This window comes from Panicum hallii, chromosome 5 (assembly GCF_002211085.1).
Source record: "Panicum hallii strain FIL2 chromosome 5, PHallii_v3.1, whole genome shotgun sequence".
NCBI lineage: Eukaryota > Viridiplantae > Streptophyta > Magnoliopsida > Poales > Poaceae > Panicum > Panicum hallii.
The window spans coordinates 13,207,999-13,226,645 of record NC_038046.1 but is presented as its reverse complement, the minus strand read 5'-3'; the positions used below and the strand labels follow the sequence as shown (position 1 = coordinate 13,226,645).

The 18,647-nt window shown below is 49.1% G+C and overlaps 2 protein-coding genes across 2 annotated transcripts; both read left to right on the top strand.

Annotated features, from left to right (window-relative positions):
- The first annotated feature begins 2,065 nt into the window (after positions 1-2,065).
- On the top strand, positions 2,066-4,178 carry LOC112893752 (eukaryotic translation initiation factor 3 subunit D-like). The gene has a single exon (XM_025961220.1). It carries the CDS (start codon positions 2,158-2,160, stop codon positions 3,907-3,909), a length of 1,752 nt encoding a protein of 583 aa, XP_025817005.1. The 5' UTR covers positions 2,066-2,157; the 3' UTR covers positions 3,910-4,178.
- Positions 4,179-12,767: 8,589 nt separating this feature from the next.
- On the top strand, positions 12,768-18,634 carry LOC112892177 (mitogen-activated protein kinase 8). The gene is made up of 10 exons (XM_025959293.1): positions 12,768-13,192; positions 14,586-14,994; positions 15,441-15,568; positions 15,650-15,709; positions 16,223-16,372; positions 16,451-16,606; positions 16,733-16,944; positions 17,058-17,162; positions 17,439-17,509; positions 17,599-18,634. The coding sequence occupies exons 1-10, from the start codon at positions 13,142-13,144 to the stop codon at positions 18,030-18,032; spliced, it is 1,776 nt and encodes a 591-aa protein (XP_025815078.1). The 5' UTR covers positions 12,768-13,141; the 3' UTR covers positions 18,033-18,634.
- Positions 18,635-18,647: the final 13 nt, after the last annotated feature.

Here is an 18,647-nt window from a genome sequence, read left to right as displayed (position 1 = left end):
TCCTGATACTTACGTGCTGGATGAATTCGTCGTCCCAAGGATTTTGCTCGTTTGCCAAATGCTGATGAATTTGTGTCATTGTTTGTTCCGGCGCAGGAGGTTGATGCTTGCTACGGGAACAACCGTGGACAAATACCTGCTCGTGCTTTTCTTTGCTCTGCAAGCACCTTCTAGCGGCATCTCCTGGATGATGTAAGGGCTTAAATCCAAGTGTTAATGGATGAAAATGTTAAATTTTAGCACCAGCTCATCCAAACAGAAGTGCTAATGGGGTGAACTACAGTCTAACCAAGACTTAAAAACTTTAGCATACGTAGAGTGCTAATACATGCTAAAGTTTAGCATTCAATTTTAGATCCTCCAAATAGGCCCTCTACTTTTTTTTACCGCTTTGGGAAAAAGCAGATGCCATTAATATATTAATATTGAGGCACTGACTAGGTCTACACAATTTCTGACATCACCATTGATATTTACAGGGGCGGTCATGGTGCGCTGATTGCTTCCGGTATTAGTTTACTTATGCGCTTGTTGCACTGGTTCTTTCCAGGTAGAGTAAAAAACACAATGTGATTTCTCTTTACAAAGTTTAGCTATATTTTGTGCAAGAAGTAAATGCAAAATTCGAAAATGTCACAGCCTGCATCTTACTATTACAGCTGAATTGGTCCTTGCTGTATCAACGATGTTACTTGTTGTGATCGCCACTGCCCTTTTCCAATTTGTCAACTTGAGGTACGATTCAATCGGCCTATCATTTTAGAACTAAGGTGTTTCATAATACTATCTTTTTTTATGAAAGAAGACATATGAGTGTAGAGCTATGGCCTCTTAAATCTGAGTTTTTCAGTACTTCGCCATCTGTTTCATCGACTACCATCTGGGCAGCACGCTGCACTGCATGTTCAACAGCACTTTTTTAATTAAAAATAGTTAATTTTTTTTAATATTTGGACAGAGAGTCTCAAGGCCGTGCAATACTGTCCTTGGTGATAGCGGCTTACCACGCGTTTCAACATTTCACCGGCGCGGGAGGCTTGAGGAAGGCCTTTGGCCGTGAAGCAATAGTTGCCACCTGGTGCACCATCTGCATGACACTTATCACCCTGATGCTGGTGTTCTGATCCAGCTCAAGTCGTCAAAGCCTGCTTCTTGTTCTCGTTGCAATTGCCATTCTTGTAGGAAAAGTGCAGGAGCTGCCTCACAATACTTGCCGTCTGCAGAGATGCGCCAAGATTAATAGAGCCTTTTTATTTCGTGATAGAAATCGAGAGAACACTGTAGTGCAAGAAACTGGCATCAACTGAATATGTCATATGAGATCCTATCATCACTGATTTGCAGCTTTCCTTTCGCAGTGCACTTATGATTAATCTAATGACACGAGAGCTTTATTTGATGTGTGAAATGGTTTGCTAGAAGTTTGCTGAGAGTCATGAGACAAGAATTAAGATACAGTGCAGACTAGCTCTTTGCTGAGCTTACTATGAATTTTCCTGCTAAGAAATTGTGATCCTAGCTTTCTATGAACTTCTCTTATGTTAGAAATGCCATCGAAGACTTAGTCCCTTTTTTATAAGCATATTTCTTATGAACATATAAATATACACCTTAGTACCTATTTCTATAAATATATTTGCGAAACTAGGCCCACATACCTTGAGGTGATAAATTCATCACATGAACCTTATGATTGAAATAATGCACGTCATTTTACCACTAAAATAATAATTAAATGTAAGTGTGAGAATACAGGTGTAACCGGTTCTACGATAAATAACACGCAGCACTCAATTCATGATCTTTAGAGACACCTACAAATTTATTTCTGCAGGTTGTCCTACGTAAGAATTGGCCGCAGTTTAATTCAGCGTTTCAGCGATAACATTTTAGACGATTTCCTCATGAATTTTTCTGAGATCCGATATTCCGATCGTGGTATTGACGAAAATTTCGGTAACATCTGAACTAGGAGACTGACGCGTGGGCCCAGCACTTCAGCATCGCTCGCACAGTGGCGCACCATGTACCCTAATTCTTCCCGAACCCTCGCGCCGCCGCCTAGCGTCTTCCTACACCCCTAACCCGATCTAACCAATTCCTGTGGACGCCTGAGCCATTCCCATCCGCCGCCGTCCCTGCCGCCGCCGAACCGCGATGGGCTTCGACGTGGGCTTCGTCCCCTACAATCCCGATGGGTGGGGCCCGCCTGAGGCCGCCGCCGCGCCGTCCTCCCTGGGCGGGGGCTCCGCGTCCGTCCCCTTCGCCCCCTTCTCCCGCTCCGACAAGCTGGGCCGCATCGCCGATTGGACCCGCAACCCCCCGGGCCCCGGAGCGTTCGCCGCCGCTCGCGACACCGTCTTCGACTTCGCGGGGCTCGAGGATTCCGTCGGGCTCGCGTCCGCCGACGACGCCTCCTTCCGCCTCGTCGACGGAAAGCCGCCGCCGCGGCACCCGCGGTTCGGGCCCCGCTGGCGCTTCCAGCAGCGTCCCCAGCTCCCGCAGCGCCGCGACGAGGAGGTCGAGGCCCGGCGCCGCGAGGCCGAGAAGGAGCGCGCCCGCCGCGACCGCCACTGGCAGCAGAACCGTCGCACGCACCACCAGTTCAACCGCGGCGGGGCCTCCTCGTCCGCCAAGCCGTCCGTCGACATCCAGCCCGAGTGGTCGGTGAAGGAGCAGATCCCCTTCTCGTCCTTCTCCAAGCTCTCCTTCGCTGTAGCCGACCAGCCTGAGGATCTCCTGGTCTGCGGCGCCGTCGAGTTCTACGATCGCGCCTTTGACCGCGTCACCCCGAGGGCGGAGCGCCGCTTGGAGCGCTTCAAGTCGCGCAACTTCTTCAAGGTCACCACCACGGACGACCCCGTCATCCGCCGCCTTGCCGAGAATGACACGGCCACGGTCTTTGCCACCGACACCATCCTGGCGGCACTCATGTGCGCGCCCCGCAGTGTCCAGTCCTGGGACATTGTCATCCAGCGCGTGGGCAACAAGCTGTTCTTTGACAAGCGTGATGGCTCTCAGCTTGATCTGCTCACCGTCAATGAAACCGCCCAGGAGCCACTCCCTGAGGCCAAGGAAGACATCAACTCTGCACATTCGCTCGCAGTTGAAGCCACATACGTCAACCAGAACTTCTCGCAGCAGGTGCTGCTCCGCAATGGTGAAAAGGTCACTTTTGATGAGCCTAACCCGTTTGCCACTGAAGGAGAGGAAGCTGCTTCTGTTGCTTATCGCTACCGCCGCTGGAAGCTTGATGATGAGACCAGCTTAGTTGCTCGCTGTGAGGTCCATGCCGTGAATGTTGATCCACGTGGTGAGCGCCAGTTCCTTACACTCAATGCTCTGAATGAGTTTGATCCCAAGGTTACTGGTGTTGACTGGAGGAAGAAGCTTGAGACCCAGCGGGGAGCTGTGCTTGCTACTGAGCTCAAGAACAATGCCAACAAGCTTGCACGCTGGACTGCCCAGGCATTGCTCGCCGGTGCAGATATGATGAAGTTGGGTTATGTGTCGCGTCTGCATCCCCGCGATCACTACAACCATTCCATACTCAGTGTGATTGGGTACAAGCCAAGGGATTTTGCTGCACAGATCAATCTCAACACCGCAAACATGTGGGGAATTGTGAAGTCGATTGTAGATGTCTGCATGAAGCTTGGAGAGGGCAAGTATGTGCTTGTTAAGGACCCAGTGAAGCCTCAGGTCCGGCTTTATGAAGTGCCAAATGACGCTTTTGAGAATGACTATGTTGAGGAACCACTTCCTGAGGAGGAGCAAGTGCGTCCGTTTTCCGAGGATGTTGATGCTACAGCGCAGGAAATGGATGCTGCTGCAGAGGCGGAGGCTACTGGTACAACTGCGGGCGCAGATGGAGATGCTGAGAAGAGCGGTGAAGCTGCTGCTGCGTGAAGGCAGAAAGGCTACAGAGGTCTCTTTGGACCTTGAATAAAGGTAACTATGGCTATCTATTTACAATCAAGGGCTGCTTGAAAGAGGTTTGAGGTTTCTATTATCATAGGTTATGCTATTGTTGTTATGGTGTACCAAACCAGTGAATTGTTTATTTCGTATGTACCTGTCCTAGTTTCTTTTTAAGTTTGGAGCCGTTTTGTTGCAATAACATATTGCACGTTTAAACTTATATCATACCCTGCGGTAGTCAGATTATTGTTTTCCTATGATTTGAGTTTTGGTGATTTATCTAGTTGGCCATATTCAAATATTGATTTATGTTTGCTTGTAGCTTGAATGTTAGATGAATTCATGGTGCTATGTGCGATCCATTGCTTCGTATCTGTCCAAAAGCAACCTAGAGAACTTGTATTACCTCTCGTGGCATAGCATATTTCCATCCCCTTCCGAGTGAGTCCATACTTCCCCAGACTGGGGCTTTGTCGCTGCCCTGTGGTTGTAGCGACCCTGACCCAGGGCCTGGCTGCCTGATTGCTGATTAGACGGCAAATATTGCTACCACGTCAATACTGAGACTGGAAACCTAGAGCAGGCAGGCATGGTTTCAGTATTGGTTTGGGAGGAAGGGCTGTAGTCGAAGTTCAGGAATGGAAGAAACAGATCTCTTTGATACTTGATCATTCTATCTGGGGCTTTGGTCTCAAGACATGATGCCATGGGCACTTAAAAAATGCCAGTGTAGTGAGGTTTCAGTGGTGTTTTCTTTTGTTGTGGTCGTGGTTGTGCTTGACTGCTTGTTGCTGCTCTCATGTTGACAGAGGTTTTCGTTGTTTTTATTGTGTTGTTTGTATCGTGTTCAATACTACTGTAATGGTGGTCGATCACTCGAGTGCGGGCTGAACAGGCGGAGCCAGTATGGTTGGGATGAAAAAGAAGTTAGACCACGTTTGGGCTGGGGAGCAGAGGCACATATGGCTTCATGGGCCGTACGTGCACCTCAGCCCAATCAGTTATTTTCCTCTTCGCAGTTCGCACCCCCCTTTGCTTTCCCTCTTCGGTGCTATGCTACTAGTCCGTACGAGCTTTTCCTCGTTACTCACAAATGCAAGGCTATCATGCCGCGCGTGTGGTGTGTTCTCGATGTTTCCTTGATCAGGTCCCCATTGTTTACACGTCTACGCTTCGCGTTAGTCCGTGGCTACCACGACGACGATGCCGTCTCTTCTTCCGTTCGTTTCTTCACGACGACAAGTGGTCCGTTCTGGACTCGAACTAGCCACAAGAGCCGTGTGGTTCCACCCGAGTTGCGTCGCGGAACACACCTCGGAAGCTAGCCACAAGAGGAAGCCAAGAGAGTGAAAGACGCTCGCGAGTGCGCTGCGCCCTTGCCTTTCTCGGTTGGCGGACGAGGGTCACACACACGATCGCTTTCGCCGGTTATGCGCACGCGCTCCACGCACACAACCCGCCAACGTGGCGTGCATATCCAATTCGAAACCCGCTCGCCTTTGGGGTTCGGATTTGGGCGAGCGGGAGGCGCACCGCAGAGGGGTGGACACATCATCATCCGCTGGTGTCGATGGCGTGAGGGATCACGCGTGTGGCCTGCCCGCGCCGCGGCTGCCGGTTTTTTCCAGCGAGTTACTGTCAGCTAGATCGCAGCGACGACAGGTGGCAGCCGCTACGGCGAGCTTGCTTACGATTTGGTGTTCATCATTCACCTGCCTGTGTTCATCATCCACCCGGCTTTCACATCGTCCTCATTTCTTGCAGCTTCCAGGTTACCATCACACAAATCATGACTTCATGACTGCTGCGTCACCCCAGCAAGTTCTGACAAGGCATCGAATTCCTGGGTTATTTTCTTTATGCGAGGGGAATCCCTGGGGTATGGAAGGCTAGAAACAGTTGTCCCCGCGCAGAATCTGTTTCTGTTAGAAACCTGGCACGAATCTGCAGATAGGAGCAGGACAAAATGCCCGGGCCTGCCTGCGGAAAATGGGGGAGCCCCAGAAGCAGAGCAGGCCCACAGGGCAACAAGCCAACAACGGGGAGAAAGAAAGGCCTGGTGACGACGCATGCCCTCCACCGAGCATCCCCGCCACGAATCTAGAAGGGCGAAAGCAATTGCCTTGCCTGCCGTATCCAATGGAGATCGATCGCGCGGTGGCCAACTGCCCAACACCTGGACGAGCGTCACTGTTCCTAGGTGTTCCTCATCGGCACCGGATCGCACGTCCAGGGCAAGTGGCCGCGTGCCCGGCCGGACGATCCGTCCCGGGACAGCAGAGGAAACGGCAAGCGTTGGCGTTGCTGGACAAGCTACCGGGGCCTGAAGCTAGAGTGCGGCATCCACCGGCGAAGCCTTTCTGGGCAAGAGAGCGAAAGAATTGCACAGAAACAGCAAGTAGCCTGCAACTGCAAGTAGAAATAGCATGCAAGTGCGGATCTAGAGGCGGCTAGCAGACCAGCTCGTAAAGGCAAAGGTGCCGAGTATCAATCGAAAAAAAAAAGGCAAAGGTGCCATGGAAACTAAAGAAGTGGACCGAACCGGCAGGCCGGCCGGCCGGCAAGCCGTGGCCCGCCGCCCTTAACGTCCCCTTCCCTTTCCGGGAGAATTACGAGCCCAGTTCCGCAAGCGGCGGCCCCCGCCTGCCGCCGGGGATGGCCGGCCAGGTTCGGGCACTCCGCAGCCACACTTGCCAGAGCCGGGCGCGCCCTGTCCATACGGGCAGGCAAGAGGCAGCGGCTTGTGGATAGGCTTGCCGGCCTACCAGCCGATGTGGCTGCGGATCCCATGCCATTGCCATGCCGCCCTGCGCCGCGCGTGCCGCTGCCGCTGCCCGACCCCGTCGCTGTCGCCGCTGCCGTGCGTGTCCGTGCGCGCGCGGTGATAATGATGAGATGGGGTTTTGATGGTGGTAACGATGCTAGCTTCTCCGTTCCAGATGAACGGGTAGCTGGCTGAGGCCGAGATCTGCCGATTTGGCCTCATAGATAGGCGCCGTGTGCGTATGCCACTCTCATCTGCTAACCGTAGAACACTGCCACTGGTCACTGTTCTTGAACTGTAATCCTTCTACCTGTCGAATTGTCGAGTGCAATGCATTTGCCGCCAGGGCACCTGCAGCCTGTAACTGGAAAATACCAAGTGCCCCCTGTGTATGTAGACTCTATCTAGTCTAGTTACTTAAATCAGTTAAATTAGCTGCATGCAGAGTAGAATTACTTAGCCCAGAAGCAAACGATCGAGCTGCCACGCTGGTCTGCAGCCGATAAGCTCAGCGCACAGTTGATTGCTTTACGAGCTTTACAGGAGCAGAACCACACACCGGGTGACCGAAAGCTAGCACATACTGGGAAAGGAGGTTAAAAAAAAACTTGTCCTCCAGCAACCACAATTAGGCTTGGCTTTTTGTCCTTTCGACATGTTGCTTTGAGCTTTGAATGAGGTGGCGATCGATGGGGATCAGTTACAATTGCCGGGGGAGCCAGAGCCAGTCGGTCCACGCACGCATCCAGCCATCCGTTCGTCTGGTTAAAGGGAGGAAAGGGACCGTGTCTGTGTCTCCGATCGTCCACTGGCGGCATGATTGGGTCTTCCAGAAATGGAGTCCATCGTAGGGGCCACTCGATCGGCCTCGACCCCTATCCCATCGTCTGATCGGCGTCTGCTACAGCTGCATGCACTAGCTGCAAAGAACAAAGCAGGGCTCGTCTCTGCCAAATGCTGCAGCTGTGAAACAGTGGGTGCTTGCGGCTTGACAGGTCGGCCTGTAACTGTAAACAGTGGGCGCGAGCTGCGTATGGAAGAATTCCCACTGAACAACAACACGAGCCTCGCGCCTGAGGCTGTCAAGCGGATAACGCCATGGGAGCCCGACAAGTCGACCACCATCCGGCCGGCGTGCTGCCAAGGGCGTGCGGACCACGTGCTGGATTCCACAAAATACCCTGCCACCTTGGCCGCGGCTGATCTAGGGTCTTCGCACTGATGTAAAAATGCTCAGTTACCGCAGTTCCATGTGCCGGAAGCCGGAGCTCCAGCCTCCTTTTCGCCAAATTCGCCTCACCGAGTGGTGATGCATACCCACCCCTGCGTAAATGTCAAAACCATGAACAGTTTAATTATCAGCATTGCTGCGAAAGGAACAGCCGCAGTAGTTATTTGCGCTCTCGATCGCATTATTCTGTCAGCAAAATCTCGGCCAATCATGCTCCTGACCGACAGAGGCATGCGTGGGGCGGCTTTTAGATTAATTAATTCCAATCTCAATTATTGGGTTGGGATCAGTTGGCCTTGCTCAGGTTACCTCAGAGCCCGGCCTGATTGCTTCGATTAATTTGATGCTGAAGCATGCGTATTTCAACAAGGTTCCAAAATCTGCATGTGGGCCCACCTGCTCTCCTAGGCGCCACGTACGTCTGTATTCTATATTTTAATAATTGCATTACACCAGGTTTTTTACCAGCTTCAGTTAATAGGATTAAGCAGAAGTTATCATACAGATCCCAAGGGAGTTAAGAATAATAATTAGCTTCCTGATGCTGTCTACCTGTTCTTGTAGCTAGAGCAGTGGTGTTAACAAGTATATTTCAAGAAAAGTATGTTGCTCAAATATGTCATATTATACTTGTACCCGGGGCGTTGCCCAATTTCAATGTTATTTCATACAGCTAATGAAGTAAAAAAAAAATGCTATCTCGTGTACATACTATATGTGTTAAGGTGAGACGTCGTATTTTTCTAGTACTATAAACCCAAAACCTAACCAAAGATTACTATGGAATACAGGGGTGGAGCCAGGAACCAGCTAAGCCCTGGGCCGAACAAGCTAATAAACGCTTGGCTTCTTGCTAGCTTTCATAGTTTATCAATTTCTAAGTTTCATGTGTCACTGTGTTGCATGCGCATGACCCGGGCTGCAGCACAGGCAGCACGGGGCCTTGGCTCCGCCGCTGATGGAATAGAATGGTCATTGTCAAAAGTTTTGGTTGACGGAATATATTAATTATTGACCAAACTTACTGTAGTTTTTTTGAAAGAAATCCTATTTGCTGTCATTTCATGATTTTTGGAATGACAGTGTGTTTCCAAAAGAAATCTTTGAAACTATCATTTCAAAGATTTCATTTTTGGATTGACATCAACCACTAGATGAGCTAGTAGCTAGCTACAACCCATCTACATGCTAAGGTTGCTATAGCCTTTTTCTTGTCATACTCACCCTTCACAACTATCTCACCAGCACCAAAAGCCTACAAATATCCTCTTAGGCGTGCGTGTGAAAATGAAGGAGCTCACTTTTTCCCCCTGTATGGTTCCCCTCGCATTATGCAACCAAGAATGTCACATCAGCACAATTTACATACATGCACAGTACGTATATGGTAGCACTTTTCTTGCCGTGCTCTGCGTTTTGGCCATGCTTAATAACATCGTGCCTAGCATGAAACTTACAAATATCTCCCTTAAATAACCCTCTTGCATTGGGAGGAAATACGAAACTATATAATTAAACCCGGGTGGGCAAATAATGTCATCTCGCTTATTGTCCTAATATAATGCTGGTTGTGAGATGTCGATCTTTTCTTCTTGTACAACAATGCTAACTGAGGACCAAGGTGGAATAAAATGGTCGTGGACGCACGGAAGTTTTTGTTGATGTTGCAAGTTCATTGCTGGCCAAGGTCTTGAGATCCTACATATGTAGTCAGTTCAGCGATTTTGGATTGATATCCACCAAAAGGCGAGCTGGGCAGCTATAGCCTACTACTGCATAGCATCGCATCCTTTTTTTCCTTGTCGTACCGGCCATGAAACTTACAAACATCCTCTTTGCATACGCGTGTGGAAATTAGCAAGCTGAAATTCCCCTTGGATGCCGTGACCGAGGCTGTCACATCAGCACGGATTCGCATGCACATTGCAAGCAGCACAAAACCGACGGCACTCTGATGCGTTAGTAGTCGTTGTCATCATCGCAGTCATTCCAGCGACGTCCAACAAGGCCATGCATGCGTAACCAGCGGCCAAAAGCAGCTTATCACCGGCAGCGAGATCGACGGAGGAGAATCAGCGCTGCCGCAGCGCGGCGCCGTCGGCTTCCCGGCCCGCCCGATCGCGGCCGCGCGCGGTCGGTTTCTTGCTCGATCTCGGCCGTCCGCTTCCGGCAACTCGCGCAGGTTGCCGCCGGAATCCCCCCGTGCCGCGGCCCCGTCCACTTCCGCTTTCTCTCTGCGGGATCACGGTCTCCCGGCCGGCGTGTCCGCACGCGGGCGGCTTGGAGCGGGTGGCGCACGTCGCCCTGGGATCGCATCGCATCGCGTCACGTCGCCCCGCGCGGATCATCGACGGCGATAATGCTGAAGAAAAGATCGCCAACGACAGGGCCGACGTGCTGCCGGCTGTAGCGTAGCTGCCCTGGCTCAGGAACCGACGCGAGCCAACGGCGAGCTCGATCGGGATGGGGTGGGGTCTGGGCGCCGGGATGTGGACGCCGCTTTTCGAGCAACAGCGACGGCTCGCGCGCGCCGGCCTGCGGCAGCCTGCCCGTCCGTAACGCCGCCGCGCTACCATGTGACGTTGGACTGCAGCTGGGTAGCTAGGGGGCAAAAAAGAAAAAGAAGAAGAAGAAGAAAAGCTGTTGCGATGGCGGCCGGGGCGTCACGTGCCAAGTTTCCGAAAATATAGGTGCGGTAACGTGTGGTGATTCGCTCACGGGAGGAACCAGGGGTCCGGTAGAGCCAAAACGCAAGTTTTGCTACCCCACTTCTTGCTAGCTAGCCGGGCGTCCAAGTGGTTGAACGGTGGTGCCATGGAAGCCACGGCAAGAAGCTACTCCTTTTATTTTGAAAGAAAGATTAAGACGCTACGTTGCTGCTGCGCATTTTAAGTTTCAACTGTCATTGGTCCACGCCGTATCATGTTGCGTGCTTATAACTAAACAGAGGAACACGGCTCTCGGATGACCCACGAGACATATGGATCACGTAGGCAGGCGCATGTGTCGAGCAGAGGTCGGGGTCAACCGGGTCCGTAGAAAACTCTGTCTAGTTTGGGATTTACACGTAAATTCCTATAGTTTGGATCATTTTGTCATCAGTTCGATAGGAACAAAAAGCCTTTTGAAGAGAGGTCTAACGTAGTCCACATCTTAGATCCATCGGTCGTTGCAAAAAAAGAAAAAAAATCAGCAATTCAAAAAGCAGGGCGCGACGGCGAATTTTGTTTATGAGCAACAAGGAAAGTCCCACCAACTTGTACGTATCTAAACACCCAACGCTCGTGTCAGATGTGTGCTACATGCTACTGCACTTGGGAGAACTGTAGAGTTGCAGCTTCACAGAGACTCTTGCGCAGAGGTCGTTGAGGTACGATGAATTATACAAAAATATTACTACCTGAATTGCAGGTGGCTGGTACTCACCAGCAAGAACGGAGAAACAATTTCCTTTGGATTCAACTTCTTGCATATTAATTTTGGAGATTGGAACGATAAGCATGTGGATCGCCATTTTCCTTTCCAATCTTGCAGGAAACTAAAGCCACCGAGGGAAACTTTCAGCAATCAAACAGGTGCAATGATTGCTTAAACGATCGGCTCCTCACGATGTAACATTATTGAGCGTTGCTATTTACACCTAATTTTCTAGAGGGAAAAAGACCGGGGTAGCATTATTGAGTTTCCTCATTAATACGAAGCCATCTAATGCAAAGGGATTGACCACTTGGTTTTTCCAAGCCACCACCATCTGTGAGCCTACGTTGATTGGACCAATGAAATACTATGTGTGTCCATTATTTGTGTGCTTTATCAGTGTTGGTGATCCCATCATGCAAATGACGACGACCCCGATGAAGAGCTACATCTACATGGAAAGATGCGGGAGGAGCAAGGAAACCAAAGCAGCAACGATGCTACGCGCGCATGATTAACCCGCACATGCCATGCACGCAGGGGACGGGGAGGTCCCCACTCAAAACCCTACCCGGGCTACCGATCCATGGCGTATGATTCCGTAGAAAGCTACCAGCTCGCAGTCCAGATCTACCTACCGATCATTGCGTGGCCTTATCATGGCGGGCACGCTCCCACCGCCATGGCACACCGGAAGCTTCCTGCTCCGCACAGCATCGCACCTCGTTCCTTCGCCTTGCGTTCCCAGCTGAGATCACAGCGTAGACAACGGATTCTCTAGGAGCATGTGTGTATTTATCCGGATCTCCGATCCGGGAATAGAATACTCGCACGCGTACATCCCCATGTGAGGCCGGCTCTGGAAAAGCGCGCCTGCCTCTGACCTGCTCTGCCGGGCTACCGGGTCTCGTCGCCGCACCGACCATAACAGAGGACCTGCGCGAACGTCAAGCGCCGACGCCGGCGGGACAGGATCCCGCACGGAAACCCAAGGAAACTTGTCCGCCGACCCCGCCGCCAGACGCCACTCGGCTCGGCGGAGGCGGTTGGCGCCCCGCGCCCGCCCACCGGACACGCGGCCCGGAACCACCGTGCGGGAACAACGGCGGCGACGGCCGAGGTGGGGGCAGGCAGACAGGTGGAACCCGCGGCGGTGGGGCTACCCGTCCCGTGTCAAGACTCGAGAAGGAAAAGAAAACGCCGCTGCCTTTTTTTACTGCTAGTCGCGGGGGACGCAGGCGCGGCGCGGTCACGGGGTCGCGCTCGGCGAAACCGACCGGAGGCCAGGTCGCTGGCGTCGCAACTCGCACGGCACGAGGGGAGGGGCTCGCGTATGTTTTTAACGCCACCTCCCTCGCGACGCGACGCAACCTCCCCCACCGGCTGCGGTGCGGCACCATCCATCATCCCTTGCCATCAGGATTCAACAAGAGAGAGAGAGAGAGGAGAAATCCAACGCCGCGCCACGCGACACCACGCCAAGGCCACCACAATTCTCTCTCTCTCTCTCTCTCTCACCCCTCCACCCTCGCCGCGAGTTGCTCAGTCGCAAGCGAGGCGCGGGCCACAGAGCGGGGCGAGCGTTCCGGCTGCGGGGGGCTGCGTTGCGTCGCGTCGCGTCGCGTCGCGCGGGCTTCGATCCGGGACGGGAGGGGAGATCGATCTCTGCCCCCTATCTCTCGCTCTCTGTCGCTCGCGCTCTTCCTCCTGGGGGGCGGGAGGGCCTCGCATGCGGCGGCGCGGCGGGGCAAATGCGGGTAGCCTCGCGGGCGGAGGAGGAGCGCTGAGGACGCGGCGGCCGGGGAGCGATGCAGGTGACGGAGCAGCAGCACCACCAGCAGCAGCAGCAGCGGAGGAAGGTGAGTGGCAGCGGCTCTCGTTTCGCCTTCCCGTCGGTGGGAGTTTGGTTTCTTCCTCGTGTGGGGCTGGCTGGGGCCCGGGTGGACGCGAGGTCGTCTGGGTTGATGGCGTCTGGAGATCGGTTCGCCTGCCGGGTTGGACCTCGGCCTCGCGGGACGATATCTCCTCTGAAAAAAAGAGCCTTCTTTTCCTGAAAATTTCGGTTTCCCGGAGGCGCACGGGAACCGTAAGGATCCGCGCGTGCCATTGTTCCTGAGCTGTGGAGTCGCCACAGTCCAGGTTCGTGCGTCCGCAGACGAGAATTTTTGTTTCGTCTCTGTTGTTTTTTTCTGGATCGGAAGTTTTCCGAATTAGCAGAAGGTTCTCTGTTGGATTTGCAAGTGGGTGCTCTCTCCATAATATCTGAACTCTTCCGGTGTTGGGGCGGCGTCCCCTTTCCTGCCCTCGAAAGGAAATGGCATCCATTGCAACTTTTCCAATTGTGTCGAATACAAATTGCTCCTTAAAGGACTGGCCAGGCCTTTTTCCCCACCCTGCTAATCCGTGATGGCACGCCACAAAAAGCTTATTCAGTTACGACTTAGAGGTATCACAAATGAGGAATTAGATTCGCTGAGTAGTTTGTGTTTATCCTAATCCATTCTCTGGCCTCTCTTGCCTTCTTTTCCTTGGAAGAAAAGGATGTTAATTTGTTCCACTGGATTAGCTTATCAATATATTCTATGCCCACTCAGGAGGCATGCTGATTTTTATGCCCCAAGAACACTCCCTTAAAGAGTCGAACTTCTACCTGTATCATTTTGTCTTAACGCTTGATCAGCCCTGCTCTGCTCATTGCTAGAGACAAAGGAGGCTTGCATTGGAGGGAAGGTGTAGCTACCCTTTTTTTTATGTGTCTGATTACACAAACTATCAGATTCCAGTTGATATTTCAGCCATAATCTCTGTTAGTTGAACACAGGTACGAGTCTGCTGTTTTGGCAGTCGTTTCAGTAGGAACTAGGAAGAAAGCTTCAGTGTCAGGCTTCACACAGTCTGACACCGTTTTCTTGTGAACTGTTTCATTGAGTATTCTAGTGATATATCTGCAAATCTTGGGATTTCGGTTGCGGTATTCTCATCGATGTTGTTTCTTACAATTACTGAGGGTAAGCATGTATGATCACCCAAGGATCATCCAAGGAACAATCCAAACTTTTTTAATGCTATTCTTTCTGACCACTGGGGCGAAAGCTGGGACATCTGACTTTGAGTTTAGTTCCTGTAGCAGATTCTGCGTTTCTACTCAGTTGAATTGGGCCTTTTCTTTTAGTCATTACATGTTCTTTATTTTCATATTACTCTTTTTTTTTTGCTGAATCGTGTTAATTCAGTATGTTAAACTTTCCTCAGGGTTCACCAGAGATGGACTTCTTCAGTGAATATGGTGATGCTAACAGATACAAAATCCAAGAGGTCATTGGCAAAGGAAGTTATGGTGTTGTTTGCTCAGCTGTTGACCAACATACAGGCGACAAGGTGGCAATCAAGAAAATACATAATATCTTTGAGCACTTATCCGATGCTGCCCGGATCCTCCGTGAGATCAAACTACTTCGGCTATTGCGACATCCTGATATAGTTGAGATCAAGCATATAATGTTGCCTCCATCAAGGAGGGACTTCAAAGATATATATGTTGTGTTTGAGCTGATGGATACAGACCTGCACCAAGTCATCAAGGCAAATGATGACTTAACCAAAGAGCATCATCAGTTCTTTCTATATCAGATGCTCCGTGCACTCAAATACATTCATACTGGTATGCTTCTATATAGACATTGTTGATTAAGTTAAGAGTACAGCTCTTATTTCTATGGTTAATCATAATATTCTTACGCATCTAGGGACCATTTCTCTTTAAAAATAGTGGGACAGGTTCTATTTATGGTTTTAGTATTTGTTATGCTCTGTTAGGTGGAGGATCAGAGTAGTGTCTCCATGCATAAATATCACTTTAGTGCTGATCTGTTAACCGAGCTCTTATTGTTGATTGTTTCTCTTCTTCCTCTTTGGTTTACACCATTATATGAATTAGCGAACATTCATCTCGTAGTTCATTCTCTGTATCTGCCAACTATACTTTTGAGTTTTCAAGCTATACAATTATTTCCTGCCCTCCGTTATCAAACAGTTGAGTCCTCATGCTCAGTTGCTAGATCCTCCAGGAGCACCAGAACTGATACATTCATGTTTATGTGATTGCAGCTAATGTTTATCATCGTGATTTGAAGCCAAAGAATATATTGGCTAATGCTAACTGTAAACTTAAAATATGTGATTTTGGATTGGCAAGAGTGGCATTCAATGACACTCCTACAACAGTATTCTGGACGGTATGTAGATTCTGGTAGACTAGATTCATGTAGCACTTTTTTTAACAGATTATATTCAAACTCTGTTTCACAAAATTTCAGGATTATGTTGCTACAAGATGGTATAGGGCTCCAGAACTGTGCGGATCTTTCTTTTCTAAGGTAACCAATCTGCGCATTCTGATATAGGGTTACTGAGCAGTGCCAACATTCTTATGCCGATGGCGAACAAGATGCGTTGTTTCATACTGTCTTATGTTCTGCAGCTCATCCTTTTATGTCCAGTGTTCAAAAGCTGGATGCAATTTTTCCTCGACCACTCACTTCATCTGATTTCTGTTTATTTCTTTACCAGCCGGCATACCAAGGGTCGTTCCTTCCAAATTGTTTGTTTAGAAGCTGCATTCTTCTGCATAAATTAATTTTCTAGATCGCACTGCTACCTTTTTTGTAGGTATTACCTTCATTGGAAATCATAGATAAGCTGTAAAAATATTGGTCAGGTGTGGGAATTAGCACAGTATCATGCACTTATTTTTAGGGACTAGTGCTGAGTACGAGCGGCAAATGTTAGTTGTAATTATGTAACATGTTAATTAATTTCTGATTTTTCTTCTCTTTAAATTTGTTTTTTGTTGTTGAATTCAAGGATACTTATTTTGTTGTTCTCTGCAGTATTCACCAGCTATTGACATATGGAGTATTGGTTGCATTTTTGCGGAGATCTTAACAGGGAAGCCTTTGTTTCCTGGAAAAAATGTGGTCCACCAATTGGATCTGATGACTGATCTCTTGGGTACTCCATCACTTGATACAGTATCCAGGGTATGTCTTTCATTTCATTCCTACTGTTCAAAGTAAATTGTCCACAACTGTCAAGCAATGATCCTTTGGCTACTGCAGATTCGCAATGAGAAGGCAAGGAGGTACTTGACTAGCATGAGGAAAAAACAGCCAGTACCATTTTCTGAGAGGTTCCCTAAAGCAGATCCAGCTGCACTCAAACTTTTGCAGAGGCTTTTAGCATTTGATCCTAAGGATAGGCCAACTGCTGAAGAGGCAAGTGTTGAACTGTAGAATCTAAAATCATATTTTGTGTTTCTATTTTATTACTGCACTAGCCATCATTATGCCTTAAAAATATACTCTAATAATGTTTGCTTGGTTGCTGATGTACATAATCAGGCGTTGGCTGATCCATATTTTAAAGGCCTCGCAAAAGTAGAGAGAGAACCGTCGTGCCATCCAATAACAAAAATGGAGTTTGAGTTTGAACGAAAAAAGGTGACCAAAGAGGATGTCAAGGAACTTATTTTCCGGGAGATATTGGAGTATCATCCTCAGATTCTCAAGGATTACATGGATGGAACTGAAAAAACAAACTTTCTATATCCTAGGTATTTATTTGCATGTGAACTATCCATTTTATTCATTTTTTTCTGTTCATTCACACCAGCTGCATTCGGATGTACATATCTGAGGTTAACTTTCCCTAATCTTTATGATACAGTGCTGTTGACAATTTCCGAAGGCAATTTGCTAACTTGGAGGAAAATGGAGGAAAGAGTGGGGCACAAACCCCGTCATCAGACAGGAAGCATGTTTCCCTCCCAAGGTGGCAAACTTTTCCACTGTTCTCTTTCCATGTCTGACGCTGCTAAGTTCTGCTTTTTGTTAAAAAATACTTTGTGTGATAAAATAAATGGGTGCAATAGTTTCCTTGTTTCTCCTGGGATTAAAATGAATACCACATAGTTTGATGACCTTGTGATATTGCGATATCAAAGGCCAGCAACTTCTCTACTTGTAGGACAATTTGTTCAATTGTTTCTAATACTGATTACTGATTGCTGTCAGAATCGCCTGTTGACCTTTAATCTGCTATTTGCAGGACTACTACAGTTCATTCTAATCCGATCCCTCCAAATGGAAATTCCCAAGTTCCTCAAAGGATTCCAACAGGTGATAATTTCTCCCAAATAAATATCTCCTGTTCATTCTTCAGACGCCAGCAATCTAATATAATTTTACTTTCGGGAAAAAAATTCCAGCTAGACCAGGGAGAGTTGTTGGCCCCGTAATACCATATGAGAACCTGACTGCCGTTGATCCATACAACCAACGAAGAGTGGTGAGGAACCCAGTACTTCCTCCAGCCACTTCTAATCTATCAGCATACACTTACCACCGCAAGTCTGACAACTCAGACAGAGAGCTCCAACAGGAGCTTGAAAAAGATCGCATGCAGTACCAGCCAGCACAGCGGTTCATGGATGCCAAGGTAGTGCCTCAGATGTCTCCTGACCTGAGGTCTTCCTACTACATACCCAAAGGTGTCCCGAAAACTGATGTTGTGGAAAGAGCTGCGTTGCAGTCCAGCATAATTCATGGAATTGCCCCTTTTAATGGCATTGCAGCTGTAGGAGGTGGAGGAGGCTATAATAAGGTCAATGCAGTTCAATATGGAGTTTCTAGGATGTATTAGTTGTAGGTGCATTGGCCATCTCCAAGATCCTCAGCTGAGTTGAAGTAATAACATGGCAAAGAGCGAAAAGATGTCAGTGCTAAAGAACTGCCTTACTGGCTCTATGACCCGAAGATAGAGACCATGGATCTAGGATCAAGGAGGACGTGCGATGTCTCATTGAAAATAGATGTCGGGAAAACAACATTCATCATCCTGTCCATTTGATCCAGCTTGTTGAAAATGGAATGCCATTACCCCACGAAAAGGAAAAAAAAGAAAAGAGCAGTGCCACCGTTTATTTGCTGCTGGTAAGAATAGAAGAGGGGGCCGAGAAGATTACAGGGAAATCTATGTACTTTGCAAGAAAGGAAACATGTGGGAATAAAAATAGTGAGCTTCTGTATATAGTGACTTGATTTATGTATTGCTGCTGGTCACAGCAGCTTCTTTAATTCAACGCTGTGGAATTCTGTGTAAGTTTAGCTCTGTAATATCATATTAGCAAAGCCAATTGCCAGGACTATAGGGCAGTTTAGATTGATACCAGCAGTCGGCTTAATTTTCCCTCTTAAGTTATTATTATTATTTTTAGAAATCAAATTTAGTTTAGACATTAAGCATATTCCTCCCTTT